The 20,682-nt window shown below is 41.9% G+C and overlaps 1 protein-coding gene across 1 annotated transcript in view; it reads left to right on the top strand.

The window, feature by feature from the left end:
• The window catches only part of TRPM1 (transient receptor potential cation channel, subfamily M, member 1), a 148,236-nt gene that overhangs the window by 100,273 nt on the left and 27,281 nt on the right, over window positions 1-20,682 (top strand). The window contains exon 27 of the mRNA XM_006872161.1: window positions 1,576-1,708. Coding sequence (XP_006872223.1) covers window positions 1,576-1,708 — 133 coding nt within the window. The remainder of the gene's footprint in view (window positions 1-1,575; window positions 1,709-20,682) is intronic.

Here is a 20,682-nt window from a genome sequence, read left to right as displayed (position 1 = left end):
AAAAAAAAGCAAGGATGTCACTTTAAGTACTAAGGTGCAGCTGACTTAAGAGATAGAATTTTCAATTGCCTCATATGGATGTGAAAGCTAGATCATGAGTAAGGAAGACCAAAGAAGTTATAATATTGGCAAAGAATATTGAATATGATACCTGTTTGGGAAAAAGTATAGCCAGAATGTTCTTTAGAGGTAAGGCTGCCATGACCTCATCTTACATACTTCGGACATGTTATCTATGAGGAGGAACTGGTCCCGAGAGAAGGACATTTCTCTCATGCTTGGTAAAGTAAAGGGTCAGCAAAAAGGAGGAGCAACAAGATGGATTACCACATGGGCTCCAACCTATCCACAGCGGTGAGGGTGGGGTCCTGTTATACACAGGGTCACTAGGGAATCTAACCCTCTGCACTGCACATATGTTGTGGGTTCCAATCCTTCTTCTCGAAGCAACCTCATGCTTATTCCTTATTATGTTGGTTTCTTCAGGAAGGTATTTCTGGGATATTCAGCTAGCTCTTCTTTCAAATTATGGAAATCCTTATCACCCACTAGGATGATTTTTGTGAAGAAGGTGTAGTGTCATCTGGTGTATTATGCTGTGCATTGTCCTGAGCAGGGCAGAAAACACTTCACTGTAGAAACAGATAACAACACGACCAATTGGAGAGCAAATTGGCTGAGTCTTACTTTTTTCACATACTGCATTCTTTGTATTGGGCTCATCTTTATGGTAGCTCAGAGTCCTGGTGTGGCTCTGTAGGATAAGAACTGGATTGCTAACTTCAAGGTCCATGGTTCAAACCCACCAGCTGCTCCCTGGAAACCCTTTACTGGGCTGCTATGAGTCAGAATCGACTCGATGGCATTTCACAACAACCATGACAGACCCGGCAGTTATTAATAAGCATATTAAAGAAATGTTTCTGCAAGCTCAAGTCTCTCAAGTGCTGAGGGCCTTCATTAAAAATTATACCCAATTCGGGAGAGAATTTCCCGTTGCCTTTTTCTGAATTATCACATCGTCCATCTTCTTTGCTTTGAACTGTGGCTCTGATACTTGACTTTGACCTCCAGCGAAATTGGGGATAGAATTGGGGGCGGGGGTGGGGGAGGCCCATGAGCCCCAAACCTCTTGAAGGGGCCATTCTTAAGTGGCTGAGCCACCTCACTAAAGGTAAAATCAACGAAAAGCAGAACTTTTCACAGACGTAAAAAAATGGCCCTCACGACAGAAATGTGGCACTCTCCCAACCTCATTCCCAGCGGCCCTGGAGCGCCCAGGAGGAGCGCAGGTTCCGGACATGCTTTCTCAGCTGGGGACTCACACCAGACCCTTGGCCCCTTATGTTGATTCCCAGTAGAACTTGGTTTTCACTTTCCTAATAGATGTCATTATATTTCTGGTCTTAAAAAGTGGGACTTTTTGCTCTAGTTGAAAGAGGATTGTGGTATTCTGTATAATAAATAAGTAATAAGAGAACTGTCTACCTGGTGGAAAATTGGGCTGTGGCGTGCAAGAGATTCTCCCGGTACGGCTTGTTTTTTCACACAACAAACCCTTCTCTGGTTACACAGAGCTGTTTCTGAGCGATGAGGAGCTTAAGAGGCTGCACGAGTTCGAGGCGCAGTGCTTGCAGGAACATTTCCAGGAGAAAGAGGACGAGCAGCGGTCTTCCAACGACGAGCGCATCCGCGTCACCTGCGACAGGTGCGCCCAGCTAATCCTCTTCAGGGGCTAGCCCAGCCAAGGGCTTGCGGACCCCTCCACCAAACCTATGGGGCATGCAAAACTACTTTTAAAGGCCTACTCTGAGTTCTCGTGTTGATTCAAACTTGGGGTTCTCTCCCAAAACAGGGCACAAGGTTATCTTATAAGATGAATATTTGGAACTAAAAAAAAAGCAGAAACAAATACCGGTAGTTTTTGCCCATTCCTAACTACCAACATGGGGACATTTACTGCAAATGGGTTTTTTGGTTGTTTTTAATTGGGGGGGCAGGGCTTGAGACCTTTTATTTATTTATTTTTGAGACTTCTTATTTCTTGGTCCTGGTGTGACACCAGACTGCAAAGCCGTTTGAACTGCAAGGTCGGCGGTTCAAGCTCACCAGCTGCTCCTCGGAAACCCTATACAGGGTGGCTATGAGTCGGAACTGACTCGACGGCACTTCACAACAACAACAAGATAACTAATATCTTTACTTACACAGACATAACTATTTTTGGTGTAACTTACAGTTCTTAAATGCTTGTAAATTGATCTTTTACCCAGAAAGACCTGCCTCTTAATTTATACAAACATTCAAAAGCGGGATTTGATTTAGAGAATAACTATCTATTATTTCTTCACAAAGGAGCTCTGGTAGTGTAGTGGTTACAAGTCCGGCTGCAAATCTCACGGTCAGCAGTTCGAAACTACCGGCTGTTCCACAGGAGAAAGACGAGGCTTTCTGCTCCCATAAAGATTTACAGCCTCGGAAACCCTGTGCAGGGTCGCTCTGAGTCGGAACCGACTTCACGGCACAGCACAGACCACGACAGCCTAGTTAGTAGAAAGAACAACCAGCTATAGGGCTATGTGGCTGTACAGGAAACCCCCTCTCCCCCAGCTTTTGTTTTTCCCTTTACCTGGTTTGATCTTTCCGCTCCTGACTGACCCTCTCATCCTGCCTCATTTCTTACTTTTCCCCTGGGAGGCATTTCCCACATTCCCAACGTCATTGGCAGAGGTAAGAGGGGCCTTTCTCCAAGTGCTAGAGAAAACTGGTACTTTGTGCTGATGAACACGTCTGTCACCATGAAAGTTGTTGTTGTTGAGTGCCATCAAATCAGTTTCTAACTCAGAGTGACCCTGTATAGGGTTTCCCAGGAGCAGCTGGTGAACTTGAACCACAAACTTTGCAGTTCGAATCCACCTTGTGGTCCAGTGTTTATCTCGTAGTGCCATACCATGAATCCTGAGGGTTGTTGTTGTTGTCAAGTGCCGTCGAGTTGATTCCGACCTATAGCGACCCTGTATAGGGTTTCCAAGGAGCAGCTGGTGAGCTTGAACCACAGACCTTGCAGTTCAAACAGCTTTGCAGTCTGGTGCATTAACCCACAGCGCCACACCAAGACTCCTCATAGTGACCCTGTATAGGATTTCCCAGGAGTGACTGGTGAACTTGAACCACAAACTTTGCAGTTCGAACCGACCTTGTGGTCCAGTGCTTACCCCGTAGTGCCATACCATGACTCCTGAGGGTAGGGGCCTCTAAATTAGGACAGAGTCTCTGCTATAGACTTGTTTCCATCCTCAGGACCATGTAAAATCAGCATAATCTACGTGGTTTTAAAAAAAAACACCCTGATCCTAAATCCATTACCATCCAGTCGATTCCAACTCCTGTGCTATGGGTTGGAATCGACCTGATGGCACTCAACAACAACAACAACAACATACAAAGCATAAGCACTCTATAGTGGTTTTTTGGTTACACTTGTTATGGATTCCCAGGCTTTTCTTCCACAGTGCTCTGGGTAGATTTGAATCATCAATCTTGAGTTTAGTTGTTGTTGTTGATAAGTGCCATTGAGTCAGTTCCGCTGATTCTTGGAGACCCTGTATAGTATTTCTGATGAACAGTTGGTGATTTCGAACCTCTGACCTTGTAGTTAGCAGTCCAGTGCTTATTCTACAGCGCCACACCAGTTAGTAATCCCCCACAAACTATTGGCACCATCCAGGGACTGCATCCACATGGTTCATCAAAACCGTAGCCCACTGCCTTCGATTCAACCCCACCTCATAGTGAGCCTATAGGATAGAATAGCACTGTAAATCTTTATGGGAGTTCCAGAAGCTGTGAATCTTTAGGGGACTAGACAGCCCTCTCTTCCTTTCACAAAACAGCTGGTGGGTTGGAACTGCTGACCTGTAAGTTAGCAGCCCAATGCTTAACACACTGTACCACCAAGGTTGTTGTTGCTGTTAAGTGCCATTGAGTCAGTTCCGACTTACAGCAAACCTGTATAGGCTTTCCAAGGAGCAGCTGGTGGGTTGAAACTGCTGACCTTGTGATTCGAAGTCAAGTGCCAACAGGGTCCCACCAAGAATAGTGCTAAATGAATGCAGACTGAATGAATACATGAATGAGAGAATCACTGAATGCGTACAAGAAGGCAGGTCAGGGAGAGACAGACAGGGTAACATTTCCCAAATTTTAAAATTATAGTATTGCTCCTCACAAAGCTAAGAATAACAAACAAAGGGGAAATGGGGGTAATAAAACTTCATTATCTGTGGTTTTTGAAGTACATAATTTTTAAGACTCTTTATCATTCAGTAAAAGCAAAGGTAAGCTTGTTAATAGCTGAGACAGTTGATGATAGGAATTTAACTATCACTGTAGTGGTGGGGGGTGGGATGCACTTGCAGGAGACATGATGAAGTGCCCCCAAGCTCCTCATATCTTGAGTATCAGAATTAAAGTTTCTGATCTCTGTGCATATTAACAAACATGAAAATGTGGTAAGATTTCTCAAAGACATGGAGTCCTAGTGGTGCTGTGCGTTAAGCACTGGACTGTTAACTGCAAGGTCTGTTGTTCAAACCCACCAGACTCTCTCAGGGAGAAAATAAGACTATCTACTCCCATAAAGATTTACAGTCATGAAAACCCTCTGTAGGGTCTCTATGAGTAAGAATCAATTCCATACCGGTGAGTTTTTTCAAAGCTACTTCAGCAGACAATCCCCAGTCTTAAGGGTCCAACAATTAGAACAGAATTCACAGATGAACCTTGACAACTCCCTGGTGTAGGCACAGGGAGGGATGATGTCCCAGCAGTTGTACCCTGGCCCTAATCTCCTAGACACAGTCACTTTGTAATCTAGCCAGACTCATGGATTGCCTGTACCAACTTTTGGCCTTGTTGTTGTGGTTGTTAGGTGCCTGGTCCTGGGCCATCCTCACAATTGGTAGACTTGAGTCCATTGTGTCAGTCCATCTCACTGGAGGTCTCTTTTTCACTGACCCTCCTCTTTACCAAGCATGATGTCCTGTTCCAGAGACTGGTCCCTCCTGATAACACATCCCAAGTAGGAGAGACGCAAGTCTCACCATCCTGACTTCCAAGGAACATTCTGGCTGTACTTCTTCCAACATAGATTTGTTTGTTCTTTTGCCTGCCTGTGGTATTTTCAATATTCTTTGCCAATACCTTAACTCAAAGGCATCAATTCTTCTATGGTGTTCCTTATTCACTGTCCAACTTTCACATGCATATGAGGCTATTGAAAATACCATGGTTTGGGTCAGGTTTACCTTAGTCCTCAAACAAATATCTTTTCTCTTGAACACTTTAAAGGGTCATATGCAGTAGATTTGCATGATGCAGTACATTGTTGGATTTCTTGACTGCTACTTCTGTGAGTCCTGGGTTGGCATTGTGGGTAATGCATCAGACTACAAAGTCGTTTGAAGGTCAGTGGTTCAAGCTCACCAGCTGCTCCTAGGAAACCCTATTCAGGGTCGCTAAGGGGCGGAATCAACTTGATGGCACTTAACAACAATTTCTATGAGTGTTGATGGTTGATCCAAGCAAAATGAAGTCTTTGGCAACTTCAAGGTTTTCTCCTTTTATCATGATGTTATTTATTGGTCCAGTGATAAGAATTTTTTTTTCTTTATATTGAGGTACAATCCATACTGAAGGCTATGGTCTTTGATCTTCATTAATAAGTATGTAAATTGCTTCCAGCAAGAGGGTATCGCAGGTTGTTAATGAATCTTCTTCTAATCCTGATGCCACGTTCTTCTTATAATCCAGTTTCTCGTCTGTTTGTCAACTATGGTAGCTTGTGTGTTGCTGTGATGCTGGACACTATGCCACTGGAATTTAAATACCAGCAGAATCACCCACAGTGGACAGGTTTCAGCAGAGCTTCCAGACTAAGACATACCAGGAAGAAGGAGAGACAGACTACTTCTGAATGTTTAGCTACTGAAACCCTATGACTAGAAGCAGAAAGAACATTTTCAGATACAGGGCTGGAAGATGAAAACCTTATGACTAGCTTTTGGTTTACTAAGGTGCATTTTCAATAAGACTTTGAATAACTAGCATTTAAACCATAATTGTTCAGCTGTTGAGATCTACAAATTATTTCTTCATAGGAAGGATAAGACCCCATCTAGATAATCCAGAATTTCCACTTGCTAGTTATAGAATAATTTAATCATAGTAATTTACAAAAGAAGTCATGTTTTGCTTTATTCTGCCTCTTCCCCTCCTCCCTTCCCCTCACATTGGTTGGATTTTTTATCATTCTTGTACTAAGTCTCCAAGAATGTGATTATCAAGACACTGCCGAATTGCATTTTTCTCTTGGGGCTCTGTGCAGTTCTAATAGGATTAACATGTGCAGGGCAATAAAAACACTCTACTTCCTGCTTTCCTTGGCTGTGATCCCCAACAGTGATGCGAACACATTCCTGCCCCTCTGTTTCCTTGACCTTTCTGAGCCTGACTCACAGATAAATGCCAAAGGAGGAAAAAAAAAAAGAAAAGGAGGAAGACCGCCTTAAAGGTGTGGAGAGACCGTAGTGTTCCTTTATACTTTTCTAATTCTTAACAATGACAGCAGAGGAGAAAGAGGTAAGGTGGCAGAAATGAAATTAGCTATCTTTGCCTAACTTTCAACACCTGTAATTACTTTTGAAATCAAATTTCTGAGTATTCAAACTTTTCTGTCATTTCTTTAACTTTATATATCTCATAAAGTCCCTGAGTTGTGGAAATGGTGCACACTACTAACCCAGATGTGGCACTGTAGGGTAGGCAACAGACTGGTAATTGCAAGGTCAGTAGTTCAAACCCACCAGCCACTCTCAGAAACCCTATACAGACAGGGTCGCTACCAACTCAATGGCACACAACAACAACTAACCCAAATGCACCCTAGAAGAAAGATCTTCTAATCTGTTTCCGTAGTTTACAACCCAAACTAAAAAGCTTGTGGAGAAGTTCTGCTCTGTAAGACGTGGATTGCCGTGAGTTGGAATTGACTCAACAGCACTGGGGTTGGGTCTTTGATGGGTTGCTTATATAACCATTTTTTTTTAAAAAAATTTTCTGCATCACCATTTGTCAATGGATGAATTTCCTGTTCTTGTCTTGGTTGTGTCTTTCCAGTTGAGTCTTCTTCAGCACCATTCAGACCACAGGGCATGGTTGGGGATGAGAATTTATGGAATGTCTGTCTGCATCCGTTCTTTCCTGCTGCCCTGTTGTTTGGGCTTCTTCTCAACCCCTAGCCAAGGATTTGCATGACTCAATCTTGCAGATGTGTCCACACAGGAACAGAGTTTACACATTTGTAAGCTCTTCCGCTCAGCATCCTCTGAGTGCTTGTGTGTGGAAACCACGTTCCTGGTTTTTTCTTAATGTATAGAAAGTCATCGCGAAAAGCGTAACAATTTAACCATCCATCTTTATCACAAAATTCTGACACTTAGTAAGAGCCAACATAACTAGCTCAGTCTTCATTATGAGATTTACAATATGGTTTGATCTTTAGTTGCAGCAAGGGTTCACATAAAAGCCTGCTTTAAGCAAGCGAAAGGGTTGCTGTGGTTTGTCTGAACAAATGCCTCTAAATGGTCTTCAAAGGTTTTTTGTGGTGTGCTAAATCCTGGTGGTAGTGTGAACTTCTGGTGTGGCACTGTGGACCAGCACTGGACTGCAAACCATCACGGCAGTTCAAACCCACCAGGTACTCCTCGGAAATCCTATACAGGTCATTATGAGCCAGAACCGACTCAACAGCACTTTAACTACAACAACAACAACAACTACTACTGGTGTGGCGCTGTAGGATAAGTGCAGGTCCGCAAGGTCAGGGGTTCAAACTTACTAGTCACTTCTTGGAAGCCGTATACTGGGTCACTGTGAGTTGGAATGGACTCAGCAGACACTTAACATCAAGAAGCACGGACAATTCCCACATAGTTACCTACTATGCAGGTAGCTAGCCTCTGGGTCCTGGCTTTTTCATTGTCATGCAGTTTAGCTACTTGGTCAGTCGGCCTGCCCTCTTGATCTGAGAAAGCCCTTTTCCAGTGCTGGGCACACAGCCTGGCACGCTTCATACTAGATCAGAAATTGAGTTTTACGGAAAGCGCTTACTAAATAAACCAAACACACCATCACAGAGTTGGTTATGACTCATAGTGACCCTGTACAGGGTTCTGAGGCTAAAAATCTGAGCAGTAAGTCTCATGTTTCTCCTGTGGAGCAGCTGGTGGATTTGAACTGCTGATCTTGCAGTTAGCAGTCCAGTGCTTATCCTACAGGGCCAGCAGTACTCCTTACTCACTAAATTGTGGCTGTTATTAAGTGCTGTCAAGTCAGCTCCAATTCATAGCAACCCTGTATAAGGTTTCCAAGGAGTGACTGGTGAGTTTGAACTGCTGACCTCGAGGTTCAAACTGACATTACAATCCAGTGCATTATCCTACAGCACCATACCAGGACTCCAATACTCTCTAAATAGTTGAGATTAAGTGAATTCAGTAAATCATGAAAGGAGACCAAAATGCTGTACTATTTCATTTCAAATTATATTTGATTGGGACACAATAGAATCCTATGGTTCCTCTAAAGAAATAAACATTTTTTACCTTGAGAGGTGAAAAGCAAAAGGAATAGAAATAGTTTTCCATCTGTTAATCGTTTTTAAAACTTTATTATGGTCTTCTTTCAGACCATGAAATCTGTAATACTGATTGACCATAAGTCAATTGTAGGGGTGCTCATTTAAACAAATCTGAGCTTTTTTAATGGAGAGAAAAAAATCAAGCTATACGCATAACTTTGCAATTTAATTTTTCCCCCACTTACCAATTTATCATAGATATGTGGTCCTCCATAGGCCTAAATCTTTCTTGTTAATAGCAGCATCACATTCCACAATACAGCCGGACAATCCTTGGCTCTACACCTCCTCTACCGAATGGCGTCTACACATTTGATCCGTTGTTGTTGTTAAGTGTCGTTGAGTTGGTACTCACTCATAGCGACCCTACGCACAATAGAACGAAACACTGCCTAGTCCTGTGCCAACCTCACAATTGTTGCCCACTTGAGCCCCTTGTTGCTGCCACTGTGCCCATTCATTTCATTGGGGGTATTCCTCTTTATATATGATAAAGTTTGTTGGGCACCATTCATATCTGTTGGTATGTCAGTGACCAAAAATCTCCAAGGTGCAAGGATACACCATAAACAATGCCATTATAAGTAAATACAGTATATAATATACTATGGACTCCTGGATTCTGAACCACAAAATTCAGTATATAATATAGGTTGGACTCACTGGATTGTGAACCACAAAGTCATCAGTTCAAACCCCACCAGCTATGCTCCTTGGAAACTCTATGAGTTGGAACAGACAGGTCTCAGAGGCCGGAGCTTTTCTCTGAATGAAATGGGATCCACTGAAGGGGTTTAAGTCACAATCATCAACTTTGGTTTCCTTTACTCATAGACACATCATGGTCCACCTACTTTTTTCCATTTGTGAATGTCAGTGGAGAGGCCGGTGGCAACGGGATATGCCAGTTTCTGTCTTGCTGAGCTCAATGCACACATCCCAGAGTACAGAATGATGCTGTTGTTAAGTACTGTCGAGTCCATTCTGACTCATAGAGACCATGTATAGGCTTTATGAGGAGCAGCTAGGGGATTTGAACTTCTGACCTTATGGTTCACAATCCAGTGCCATTCACAAATCCCAGAGTGGGAGAAAATCCATGAGTGCAGTGCTTTTAAGCCAGCTAAGTGGGCACATTGCATAGGACTTAGACACGGGGTTTCAACTTGGAGGAGAAGCCTGACTTTGAAAGTCACTGAAATATGGTGGTAGTGGTGGTGGTGTGCGGTGGAGTCAGTTCCAGCTCAAAGTGACCCTGTATGTGTTTTCCAAGGCTGTAAGTCTTTACAGAAGCAGAAAGCTTCATCTTTCTCACATGGAGCTGTTGGTAGATTCGAACTGCTGACCTTGCATTTAGCACCCAACTCATAACCCACTAGACTATCAGGGTTCCTCACTGAAGTACCGACAGCGAGTGAAGCCTAGGTATGAAACAGGCTGTCTCAGAAAGTGTCCAAAGCAAGAGCCACCAAACTACAGACTGCAGGCAAATCAAGCCACCATTTGTGTGTGGCCTGTGAGTGGAGTGTGGTTTTCACACACTCAAATGGTTGGAATCATAATCATTTTAAAAAGCAGAAACAAAAGGATAGTATTGGCTGATAGGTAAAAATTGCATGCCATTCAAAATGCAGTGTTCATAAACAAAGTGCCATCGGCGCACAGGTAAATTCATTGCTTTACATATTGGTTATAGCTAGTTCCAGTGTGGTGCTGTAGGATAAAGCACTTAACTGCAAGGTCGGTTTGAACTACAAGGCGGGTGGTACAAACTTACCAGCTGCTCCTTGGAAACCTTATACAGGGCCACTATGAGTCAGAACCCACTTGATGGCACTTAACAACAACAACAGTCCCAGTGTGGTGCTGTAGGATAAAGCACTTAACTGCAAGGTCGGTTTGAACTACAAGGCGGGTGGTACAAACTTACCAGCTGCTCCTTGGAAACCTTATACAGGGCCACTATGAGTCAGAACCCACTTGATGGCACTTAACAACAACAACAGTCACTCGACAATGGCAGAGGCGAGGAGTTGTGACAAAGACCAAAGAGCCCACAAAACCTAAAAGGTTTACTCTCTGGTCCTTATCAGAAACTGCTTGCAGACCCCTGGTCTGGTAAAATGTTAACATTTCACACTATGAAACTGTCTAGTATCTCATAAGATCTTAGAGCAAGTTGCTTAAGCTTTCTGAACGGTTTTGCCAATCTGAGGGCCTACGACACTACGTTAAATGGAAGAACAGCTACTGGAGTTTGATGTCTGGTCTCTTCTGAGACTCTGACAGAAACTGGCAGATCATTTTGCCACCTCCCTCTCTGCTTCAATCATCAGCTTTGGTTTCCTTTACTCATAGATGTGCCATAGTCCACCCTCTTCTTTCCATTTCTCTCACCACTGCTTGCCATAGTTGTTGTTAAGTGCCGTTGAGTCAGATCCGACCCATAGTGACCCTGTATAGGGTTTCCAAGGATTGACTGGTGAGCTTGAACCGCCAACCTTGCAGTTCAAATGACTTTGCAGTCTGGCGCATTAACCCACAGCACCACACCAGGACTCCATTGTTGTTGTTGTTATGTGCCGTGAAGTCGGTTCTGACTCATAGCGACCCTTAACAGGGTTTCCGAGGCTGTAAATCTTTACAGGAGCAGAAAACCTCATCTTTCTCCCGCAGAACAGCTGGTAGTTTCGAACTGCTGACCTTGCGGTTCACAGCCCAATTCATAACCACTACGTTACCAGAGCTCCTTAGGACTCCATAGTAGAAGTTCCGTAATATTGACCTCGACTCCTGAAGTTGCCTCCTTCTGGGGCTCCTAGTACTCTCAGCCCACAAGTCCCTGCATGATGTGACCCTGCCTTCTTCCCAGCCTCAGCCTCCCTTATGGTTCTCCAGCCTGCTGGCCTTGTTTCAGTGTCCCTGACGTGCAGTCTGTATACACACTGTTTCTGCTGCCTGGCACACCTCACCTTCCTTCCTCTGCTCATCCTTCAGAGCTCTGCTCAATGGTCAATCATGGAGAATCTCCCTGACGATCTCATGCCTTAGACTAGGTCAGGACCCCAGACCTAAACTCCATCATGGCAGGGACCACATCTGGGTTTTGTTCACCAGGATATCCCCAGAACCTACACATGTTTCCACATATTAGGAGCTCAAATTTTTTTTAAGTTTTTATTGTGAATTGAGTGATAGTTTACATAGGAGAACATAGGTTTTACACTCATTTTATTGCAATGATAACAATCTCCTCTATGCATCATCATTCAACAGTATTTGCTTCTATTCCCTCTGTTTGTTTTTCTTTTTTTTTGGGGGGGGGGTATGTATACAAAACCACTCAGAAATATATAATCATTTAAACAACCAAAGGGCACATTCTGTAAGCCTGCCTTCTGACCACCAGCACACAGCCTTTCTCTTTCCATGTGTCTAGAGTCCTCAGCTGCTCTCTCTCTCCATGTCCTCATCTCTGCCTCCACCGCTGGTGTTGCTTCTTCTCTGGTTAGGGTCCCATGTTTCCCTCATGCTCTGCTCCCTTCATGGTCCTAGGATCCTCTGTTTCTGGACTGTAAGATTAACTACTCCCCTGTTTTTGTTACAAGACTTCTACCTTTACAGTTATGACAGTCACAATTAGTCATGATAACAATTACTCACTATTGAATCATAAGAATCTTAGCCCCATCTCCTGTCACCAGACCCATCTAGACAAGATGAAAACTATTCAGTGGAGATGCTACCTTCCCCCACACACTCTTAAACTAAACTCCCTCTTGAAGGAGCTCAATTTTTTTTAATTGCTTTTTTACCCAACTCAGTTTTGTAATTTTTCTAAAATTGAAAGTAGTTTCAAACATACAGAAAAGTTGCAAGACCACTACAAAACAGGAACTTAATTTTTTTTTTTTGAATGAATGAATGAATGACTCAAACTTTTTCTTCTGATTTAATACAAATTTCTATCCTATACTCAATGAGTTCCCTCCTGGAATATCAAACAGGAAATCAGCTCTGCTCCTTCTGGGCTGGAAACATGGGTTCTACTATTAGGAACTAGGGACCATCTCAAGATGCAAATGATTCTGTCAGGAAGAATGTTTTATACCACTGATACCAGACTAATGTTGGTAGGCATTGTCTCCTTGTTCAAAATGATAATTATCAGATAACAAAGAGGGCTTGTGGGATAAGGACATTTTCATAGATAACTTATGCAAGCATGGATAAATATTTCATCTTCACCAGACCACATCGATAACTGGTAATGTGTATCCTTATTTGGGGTTTAAGGGACATCTCTGTGCCTTCTGCAAACTCAACATTGAATGCATTGTCCTTTCTGTGATTTGACATCCCTTCACAGTTTATGGGTTCCAGATAAAATCTGGTCAGAAAAATTAAGCTTCCTTTTATCGAACAATGAGAATTAGCCAATCCAGTGTGTTCTCCCCTTTTTCCCCAATGGCTGCAAGATTTACAGCCTTAAACCCTAAGGAGCAGGTCTCCTTTGTCCTATGAGGCCATGCAGAGCTGGAACCAACTGGATAGTAGTGGGTTTGGTTTGGGGATTTATTTTTATTTTTTATTTATTTATTTATTTATTTTATGGAAAACATGCTAGGAAGGAGACTGCCACATTAAGCTTAGTGCTGAATTTAATATTTAAATATAGTGAGTGTATTAGTGGAGGAGTATGGAACGGGTGGTGTATGCTGCCTCCTTATCTCCTATTCTGTTTCTGGGTCTGAGATTTCCAAGCATCCAGGATCTAACCCATAAGCTATCCATGTTAAATGCAACTGACGCTTACCACAGGAACCACAGGCCTACAGTAATTAGCCTCTTACACTGCACTGGTCCTGCTGTGGTTCTGTGGGGTACGCAATGGAGAACTAACCAAAAGGTCAGTGGTTCAAACCCACCAGTCACTCCTTGGAATCCCTATACAGGGCCACTGTGAGGCAGAACTGACGCGATGGCAAGCTGTTTCTGATAAGGGCCAGAGAGTAACCCTTCTAGGCTTTGTAGGCTCTGTGGTCTCTGTCACAACTCCTCACCTCTGCCATTGTTGCGTGGCAGTTGTTGTTGTTAAGTGTCATCAAGTGGCTTCTGACTCATAGCAACCCTTTATAGGGTTTCCAAGGAGTGACTGGGGATTTTGAACCATAGACCTTATGGTCTAAACCAACCTCGTGGCCCAGTGCTTACCCCACTTAACCTAATATAAGAGGTTCTGATTTCCCAAAGCATTCTGGGTTTAGTGTTTTCCTGTCAGATTTGTGGATCTGGATTAAAATCTTGGATTTCTTACAGGCTTGATGGGGAATCAGCAATCTGTGTTCTTGAGAGCTTCGTATTTGTCATCCTCCCTGTATGGACAAATTGAGAAGGTTCTGATAGCAAAGACCCCAAAAGAAGGAGAGAAACAAGAGCATAACTACCAGGGGAACTGATAGTGACCAGTCTTAGAAAGAAGGCCAGTGATTCCTCGGATGTAGAGAAGGACAAAGAAAGGCAAACATGCAATGATGCAGAAGAAGCCTAGGGAAGATACATCTGAATAGCTTCATTTTATAAAGGATAAAAGTCTAGGTTACTTGGATGATGGGGTAAGGGTGGGATTGAATTTTGAGGCTTTAATGGGCCTGCTGTGGTGCTTTAAAATAAGCAACTAAAACCCACCAGTTTCTCTTGGAAACCCTATCCAGGGTGGTTATGAGTAAGAACCAGCGCAACTGCATACAACAACAGTGACATTCTACTTCCTTACCTGACTTTGAGAACCAACTCAGAGAGAGATGCAGACATCAGGCAGGAAGAGATGACAATATAAGCTTTATCAGGAATAAAAGTGGTACTGGACGTGGAGGCCAGTTCTTGCCAATTAGATGTACCCACATAGTCACAGGCCACACTGAGCCTCCAAAGGTCTTCCTCACACAGACAACCAAGAGAAAATGAGAAACCAGGTCTTTTGCAGGTTTACAAAAGGGGAAAGAAAAGAAGCAATGTAGCTCTTAGGCCCCAAACTTCATTCATAAAAGTAATCCTCCTCAAAAATGAAGGATTTGTGGAAGACCAGGAATGCTACTTTCATGAAAAGTCCAGACACATCAAAATAGACAATAGGAAAGGGGGAACTACTGTGTATCAGTATAACAGACTTGAAACCAGTAGAGAGCATTTTAATTCACGCTTATAGAAAATAGGAATTACTGGTGGCTCCGTAGGGTAAGCATTGGGCTACTCACCAAAATTTTGGCAGTTTAAATTCACCATCTGCTCCAAGGAAGAAAGATGAGACAGGCAACTTAGGGTTGAAAACCCAATGGAATAACTACTCTGTCCTACAGGGTCACTATGAGCTGGAATTGACTTGATGGTAGTGGGCTTCATTGGGTTGGGTTGGGTTGGATTTGGTTGGGTTGGGTTGGGTTGGGTTGGGTAGGGTTGGATTGGGTTGGATTTGGTTAAGTTGGGTTGGGTTTGATTAGGTTGGGTTGGGTTTGATTGGGTTGGGTTTGGTTGGCTTGTGAAAAATATAATAGGAAGGAGATAGCCAAGATATTGCTCAGCATGAACAATAGGGACCCAACTTAAGTTAGATAACATGGCATTGCATTGGGCCATGTCAATGCGACTCCCATGACTTCCATCAATGATGAGAAGCAAGCTGATTATGTCACTAAAGGGAAACAGAAGGGGATCTATGTTCCCAGAAACAGTCAGTGGATATGTCACAAAAATACTAGTGTTTGCAAATGGCAGCATAAACATAATACATTGTCCCCTATCACCATTTTCCTTTTCCAGCCCTGGAGCCTTGGCAGTGGCAGATGAAGGGTTGTTTGTTGTTGTTAGGTGCCATCTAGTCAGTACTGACTGCTAGCAACCTTATGCACAGCAGAACGAAACACTGCCCGATCCTGGGCCAACCTCACTACTGTTGCCACGCTTGAGTCCATAGATGCTGCCACTTGGCTAATCCGTCTCATTGGGGGTCTTCTTCTTTTTCTCTGACCCTCCACCTTACCAAACATGATGTCCTTCTCCAGTGACTGGTCCCTCCCAACAATATGTCCGAAATATGAGAGACGAAGTTTGGTCATCCTGGCCTCCAAGGAGCATTCTGGCTGTACTTCTTACCACACAGATACTATGGGCAGCCCATGGCACTTTCAATATTCTCCTCCAATACCATAACTCAAAAGCATCAGTTCTTCTAGAGTCTTCCTTATTCACTGTCCAGCTTTCGCATGCATATGAGGCTATTGACAATAACTATTATGTTGAAAACAAGGGAAAGAAAACCTGTGGTATTTCAAGTGATGCACTGAGTGGCTGACCACAGAGCAAAAAGTAAAACACAGACCAAAAGAGCTAATGATTTAGATTACTTGAATTCTAGAATCCAACGACAGCTGAGGTATCCCCAAATTAGTGTATATAAATGATGCAGCATAGATCTAGAATCATAGTGACCTTAATCTCCTTTTAGAAACTAGTAATCATATTATTTATTAAAGAGAAGGACAAAGCCACAGATTTAATATTAGCCTTTTGCCTATGAAAAAACTCTGTAAAATAAGCACAACCAAGTTCTACTCTGGGTGTTCACCCTATAATTACTAAATTAAAAGGCAACCCTATAAAAGAAAGTGGATGGAAATTAAAATAGCTTGATATAAAATTTAGAGTGGATTAGAAAACTTTACAATCTATGAATCTATAATAAAATTACAAAGTAGAACTCATTTTAGAACTCAAGTATAGAATGCCATTTTATCTTGAAACATGCGTTTCTTCAAGTATAAACTGGTCCTAGATGTTTCACTTACATTATGGTTTTTATGTTAACATCTAACTCTATCATTCAGGAAACGTCACTGTATAATTTACGGGCTGTCTTGCAGGTGAAGGGTGATCATTACACATGAAAAGATGACTACACATAACGCAAGTTTTAATAACTGGCTTGCTGTCGAATTCCAAATTTCAAAATTCTGTCCTTAGACAGGCACACAAAGATTTTTCGCACAAGAATATGAATTTGGGCCTTTTGTTTACTAGACAACAGTCTATGCAAGGTTCTATAAAGTTATACTATCTATATATTATCACCTGGAAGTTATTACAAAAATTCCACATATTTATACATTGTGTGTTGTTGTTACTTGCCATCAAGTCAGCTGTGAGTCACAGGGGCCCAATGTACAACAGAATGAAACGTTCGTTACTCAGTGTGAGCCATCTTCACAATCCTTGGTATGCTTGCCTCCATTGCTGCATTCCAACAGAGGGGATTTATCCTCCAGCACTATACTAGAGAATATATTCTGTTGTGAGTCACACAGCTTCCATTGGTTAATTTTTATAAGCAGATGGCCAGAACCTTTTGATTTAATAATATTTTATATTGACCAGAAAAAGTACACACACACACAACTCAGCACAGAAAAACATGTGGAACAAAGAAACCAGTAACACCACAAAAAACACACACAGCAAAATGACTGCAGTCAATTCACACCTACCAATAATTATGCTGAACATCAGTGGATTAAATGCACTAGTCAGGAGACAGAGAGCAGCAGAATGGATAAGAAAACAGGATCCCTCAATGCTTTCTATAAGAGACAATCCTAATGCTTTCTATAAGAGACACACAATACACACAAAGACAAACATACATTAAAAATTAAATGATGAAAAAATATATCAAGCTAAGGGCAATCAAAAATGAGCAGGAGTGGCAATATTAATTTCTAATAAAATAGACTTTAAGGCAAAAACCGGCATAAGAGACAAAGAAGGGCATTATCTTATGATTAAAGGATCAATTGAACTAGAGGACATAACCATAACAAATATCTGTACTCCCAACAAAAGAGCCTCAAAAGACATAAATCAAACTCTTAACAGAATTGAAGAAAGAAACAGACAACTCTACAATGATAGTAGGAGATTTTAGCACACAACTTCCAAAAAAAGGACAGAGCAACTAGAAAGAAAGTCAACAAAAACAACGAGGAACTAAACAACACAATCACACCACACCCAATCAACTGGACCTCATAGATTTATACAGATTGCTCAACCCAACAACAGCACAATACACATGCTTCTCCAGTGCACATGGAACATTCTCCAGAATAGACCATGTGTTAGGCCACAAAACAAGCCTCCATAAATTTACAAGCATCAAAATACTACAAACCATCTTCTCAAATCACAATGCTGTAAAATTAAAAATCACAATAGGAAGATCAAGGAAACGAAATCAAATGCATGACATTTTGGACAGATGTGAGTGGACTGAGAGACAAAAAGTCATACCCGTTGTACTTGCAGGCCTCTCAGAGGCAAAGTTTTGTTACTTTGTCCTCCTTCAATCTTGTGGGAAGATTTTTTCTTCTTGTCTCACCTGATAGGTGAGACAAGAAGCCCAAACATAGCCATACCTCTACCCTCTTCAACCCCATCATTTGGGTCAGAATGACTACCAGCTGGTGCACAGATGATCAACAACAACAACCAACGTCCTTTAAATTCACCCAGAACTGAACTTCACGAATACCAGAGAAGGGTGAACAAGCTCATCCCTTAATCACACCCACCAGAAGGTAATTGATGAGTGCCTAAGAGTACACCAACATATATTCTTCACTTTAATACAAATACAACAACACCACAATGCCTCAAAAGCAAAGGACCATCTCTGTTCACATAAAAAAACAAAACAAAAAACAAGACAGTAGCTCAAACAAACAACCAAGAGGCAGAGCCAGAAAAAGTTTTTGAGGAAGAAGTCTAGAAGCACCTGAAAAAGAATTCAGGAGAAAGTACTGGTGTGGCACTGTGAGTTGGACTTCAAGGTCAGTTTGAATAGTAAGGTCGGCAGTTCAAACTCACCAGCCACTCAGCAGAAACCCTATACAGGGTCACTATAAGTCAGAACCGACTCAACGGCACTTAACAACAACAAGAACAAACTATTGATAGAAAGGTCTGGGAAAACAAGGAAGAATTCAGGAAAGTGCTATAGGAACAATCAAACAAAATAGATAAAGGGCTGGAGAAAAAACAAAATCTGCAAACAGAAATCCAGAAGTTTACTACTAAGATATCAGAAATGGACAATACATCGAAAGGGTAAAGGAGTAGATTTGAATCAATGGAAGCCTGAATTAGTGAATAAGAAGATAAATCTATCAATACCAGTAATTTAGAAGAACAATAAGTAAAGAGAATGAAAAAAATCCAAAGAAAGCCTAAGATTCGTGTGGGACAACATGAAAAGTAATAACCTAGGAGTGATTGGAATTCCAGAACAGTAAGAGACAAAGAAAACCACAGAAAAGATAATCTCGATGGACACCATGGTCAATTGGTACAACATAGCACACAAAGATAATGTCGCATGTTCTACTTTGGTGAGTAGCGTTTGGGATATTAAAATCAACTTGTCCAACAGATTAATGGAATATGTGCACATCAGTCACCATGACTCTGAGACCAGAAGAACTAGATGATGCCCAGCTACCACACCAACATCCCTGAACAGGATCACATTAGAAGGTCCTGGATAGAGCAGCATAATGTGTGGAGCAAAACTCAAAATTATTTTTTTAAAAAAAGAATGGACTAACTGGTCAGAAAGACACGGGAGGAACCTGACTGTGGTCCTTGAATACCCTTCAGGTCTTGTATCTTTCAGCCAAGCAGTAGGTAGGTATTTAGGGGGAACAACAACATCAGTAAGCTATACTCACCATGAGTGATGGAATGGTCAATCATTCAAAATCAAAGGGGCAGCTTGTACTTAAGGATAATGGCGAGAAGGGTTGGGAGGTGGGAGGAAGGGAACTAGGAGCCACAAGGAGGAAGCAGATAACTGTTGTTCCATGGAAGGGACTGCAATCATTGAGAAGAAACAAAGTGTATTATTTGTTGAATGTAAAACTGATTGTCTTGTCTGTAAACCTTTACTCAAGTCACCATAAAAAGTAAAATAACAACAATAATAATAATAATTGGTCGATATTCAACCATTTCAAGAGGTAGCATATGATCAGGAACTGATGGCATTGAAGAAAGAAGTCCAAGCTACACTGAAGGTGTTGGCGACAAACAAGGCTCCTGGAATTGATGGAATACCAACTGAAATGTTTCAAAAAACTGCTGAAGCCCTGGATGTGCTCACTTGTTTATGCCAAATTTGAAAGACAGCTAGCTGACCAACTGATTGACAGAGATTCATCCAAAACAAGGTGGTACAGCAGAATGCGGAAATCATCGAACAGTATCATTCATATCACATGCAAGTAAAATTTTGCTGAAGATTGTTCAAAATCAGTGCAACAGTACAAGAGAGGGAGCTGCCAGAAATTTAAGCCATATTCATAAGAGGACATGGAACAGGGGCTATCATCACATGGATCTTGGCTGAAGAGCAGAGAACACCTGGAAGATGTTTACATATGCCTTATTGACTCTGCAAAGACATCACAACAAACTATAGATAACATTGCAAAGGATGGATATTCTAAACCACTTAATTGTGCTCATGAAGAACCAACCTGTACATAGACCAAGAGGCAGTCTTGAAAGGTGTGTGTCAGGGTTGTATCCTTTTACCACACTTATTCAATCTATATGCTGAAAAATAATCCAAGAAGCTGGATTGTATGAAGGAGAATGTGGCATTAGAGAAAGACTCATTAGCACCTTATGATATGCAGGTAACACAAGCTTGCTTGCTGGAAGCAAAGATGATTTTAAATATTAACTGATGAAGATCAACAAGTATAGGTTGCACCTCTATGTAAAGAAAACAAAAATCCTCAGAACTGGACCAATAAATAACATTATAACAAATGAAGAAAATACTGAAATTGTCAAAGACATAAATTTGCTTGGATCCACAAACAACGTCTATCTATGGAAGCACCAGTTAAGAATTCAAAAGTCGGACTTCC

This window comes from Chrysochloris asiatica, unplaced genomic scaffold (assembly GCF_000296735.1).
Source record: "Chrysochloris asiatica unplaced genomic scaffold, ChrAsi1.0 scaffold00184, whole genome shotgun sequence".
Taxonomy (NCBI): domain Eukaryota; kingdom Metazoa; phylum Chordata; class Mammalia; order Afrosoricida; family Chrysochloridae; genus Chrysochloris; species Chrysochloris asiatica.
Note: the sequence above shows the minus strand (reverse complement) of the source record. Positions and strands in the feature narration are given on the sequence as shown.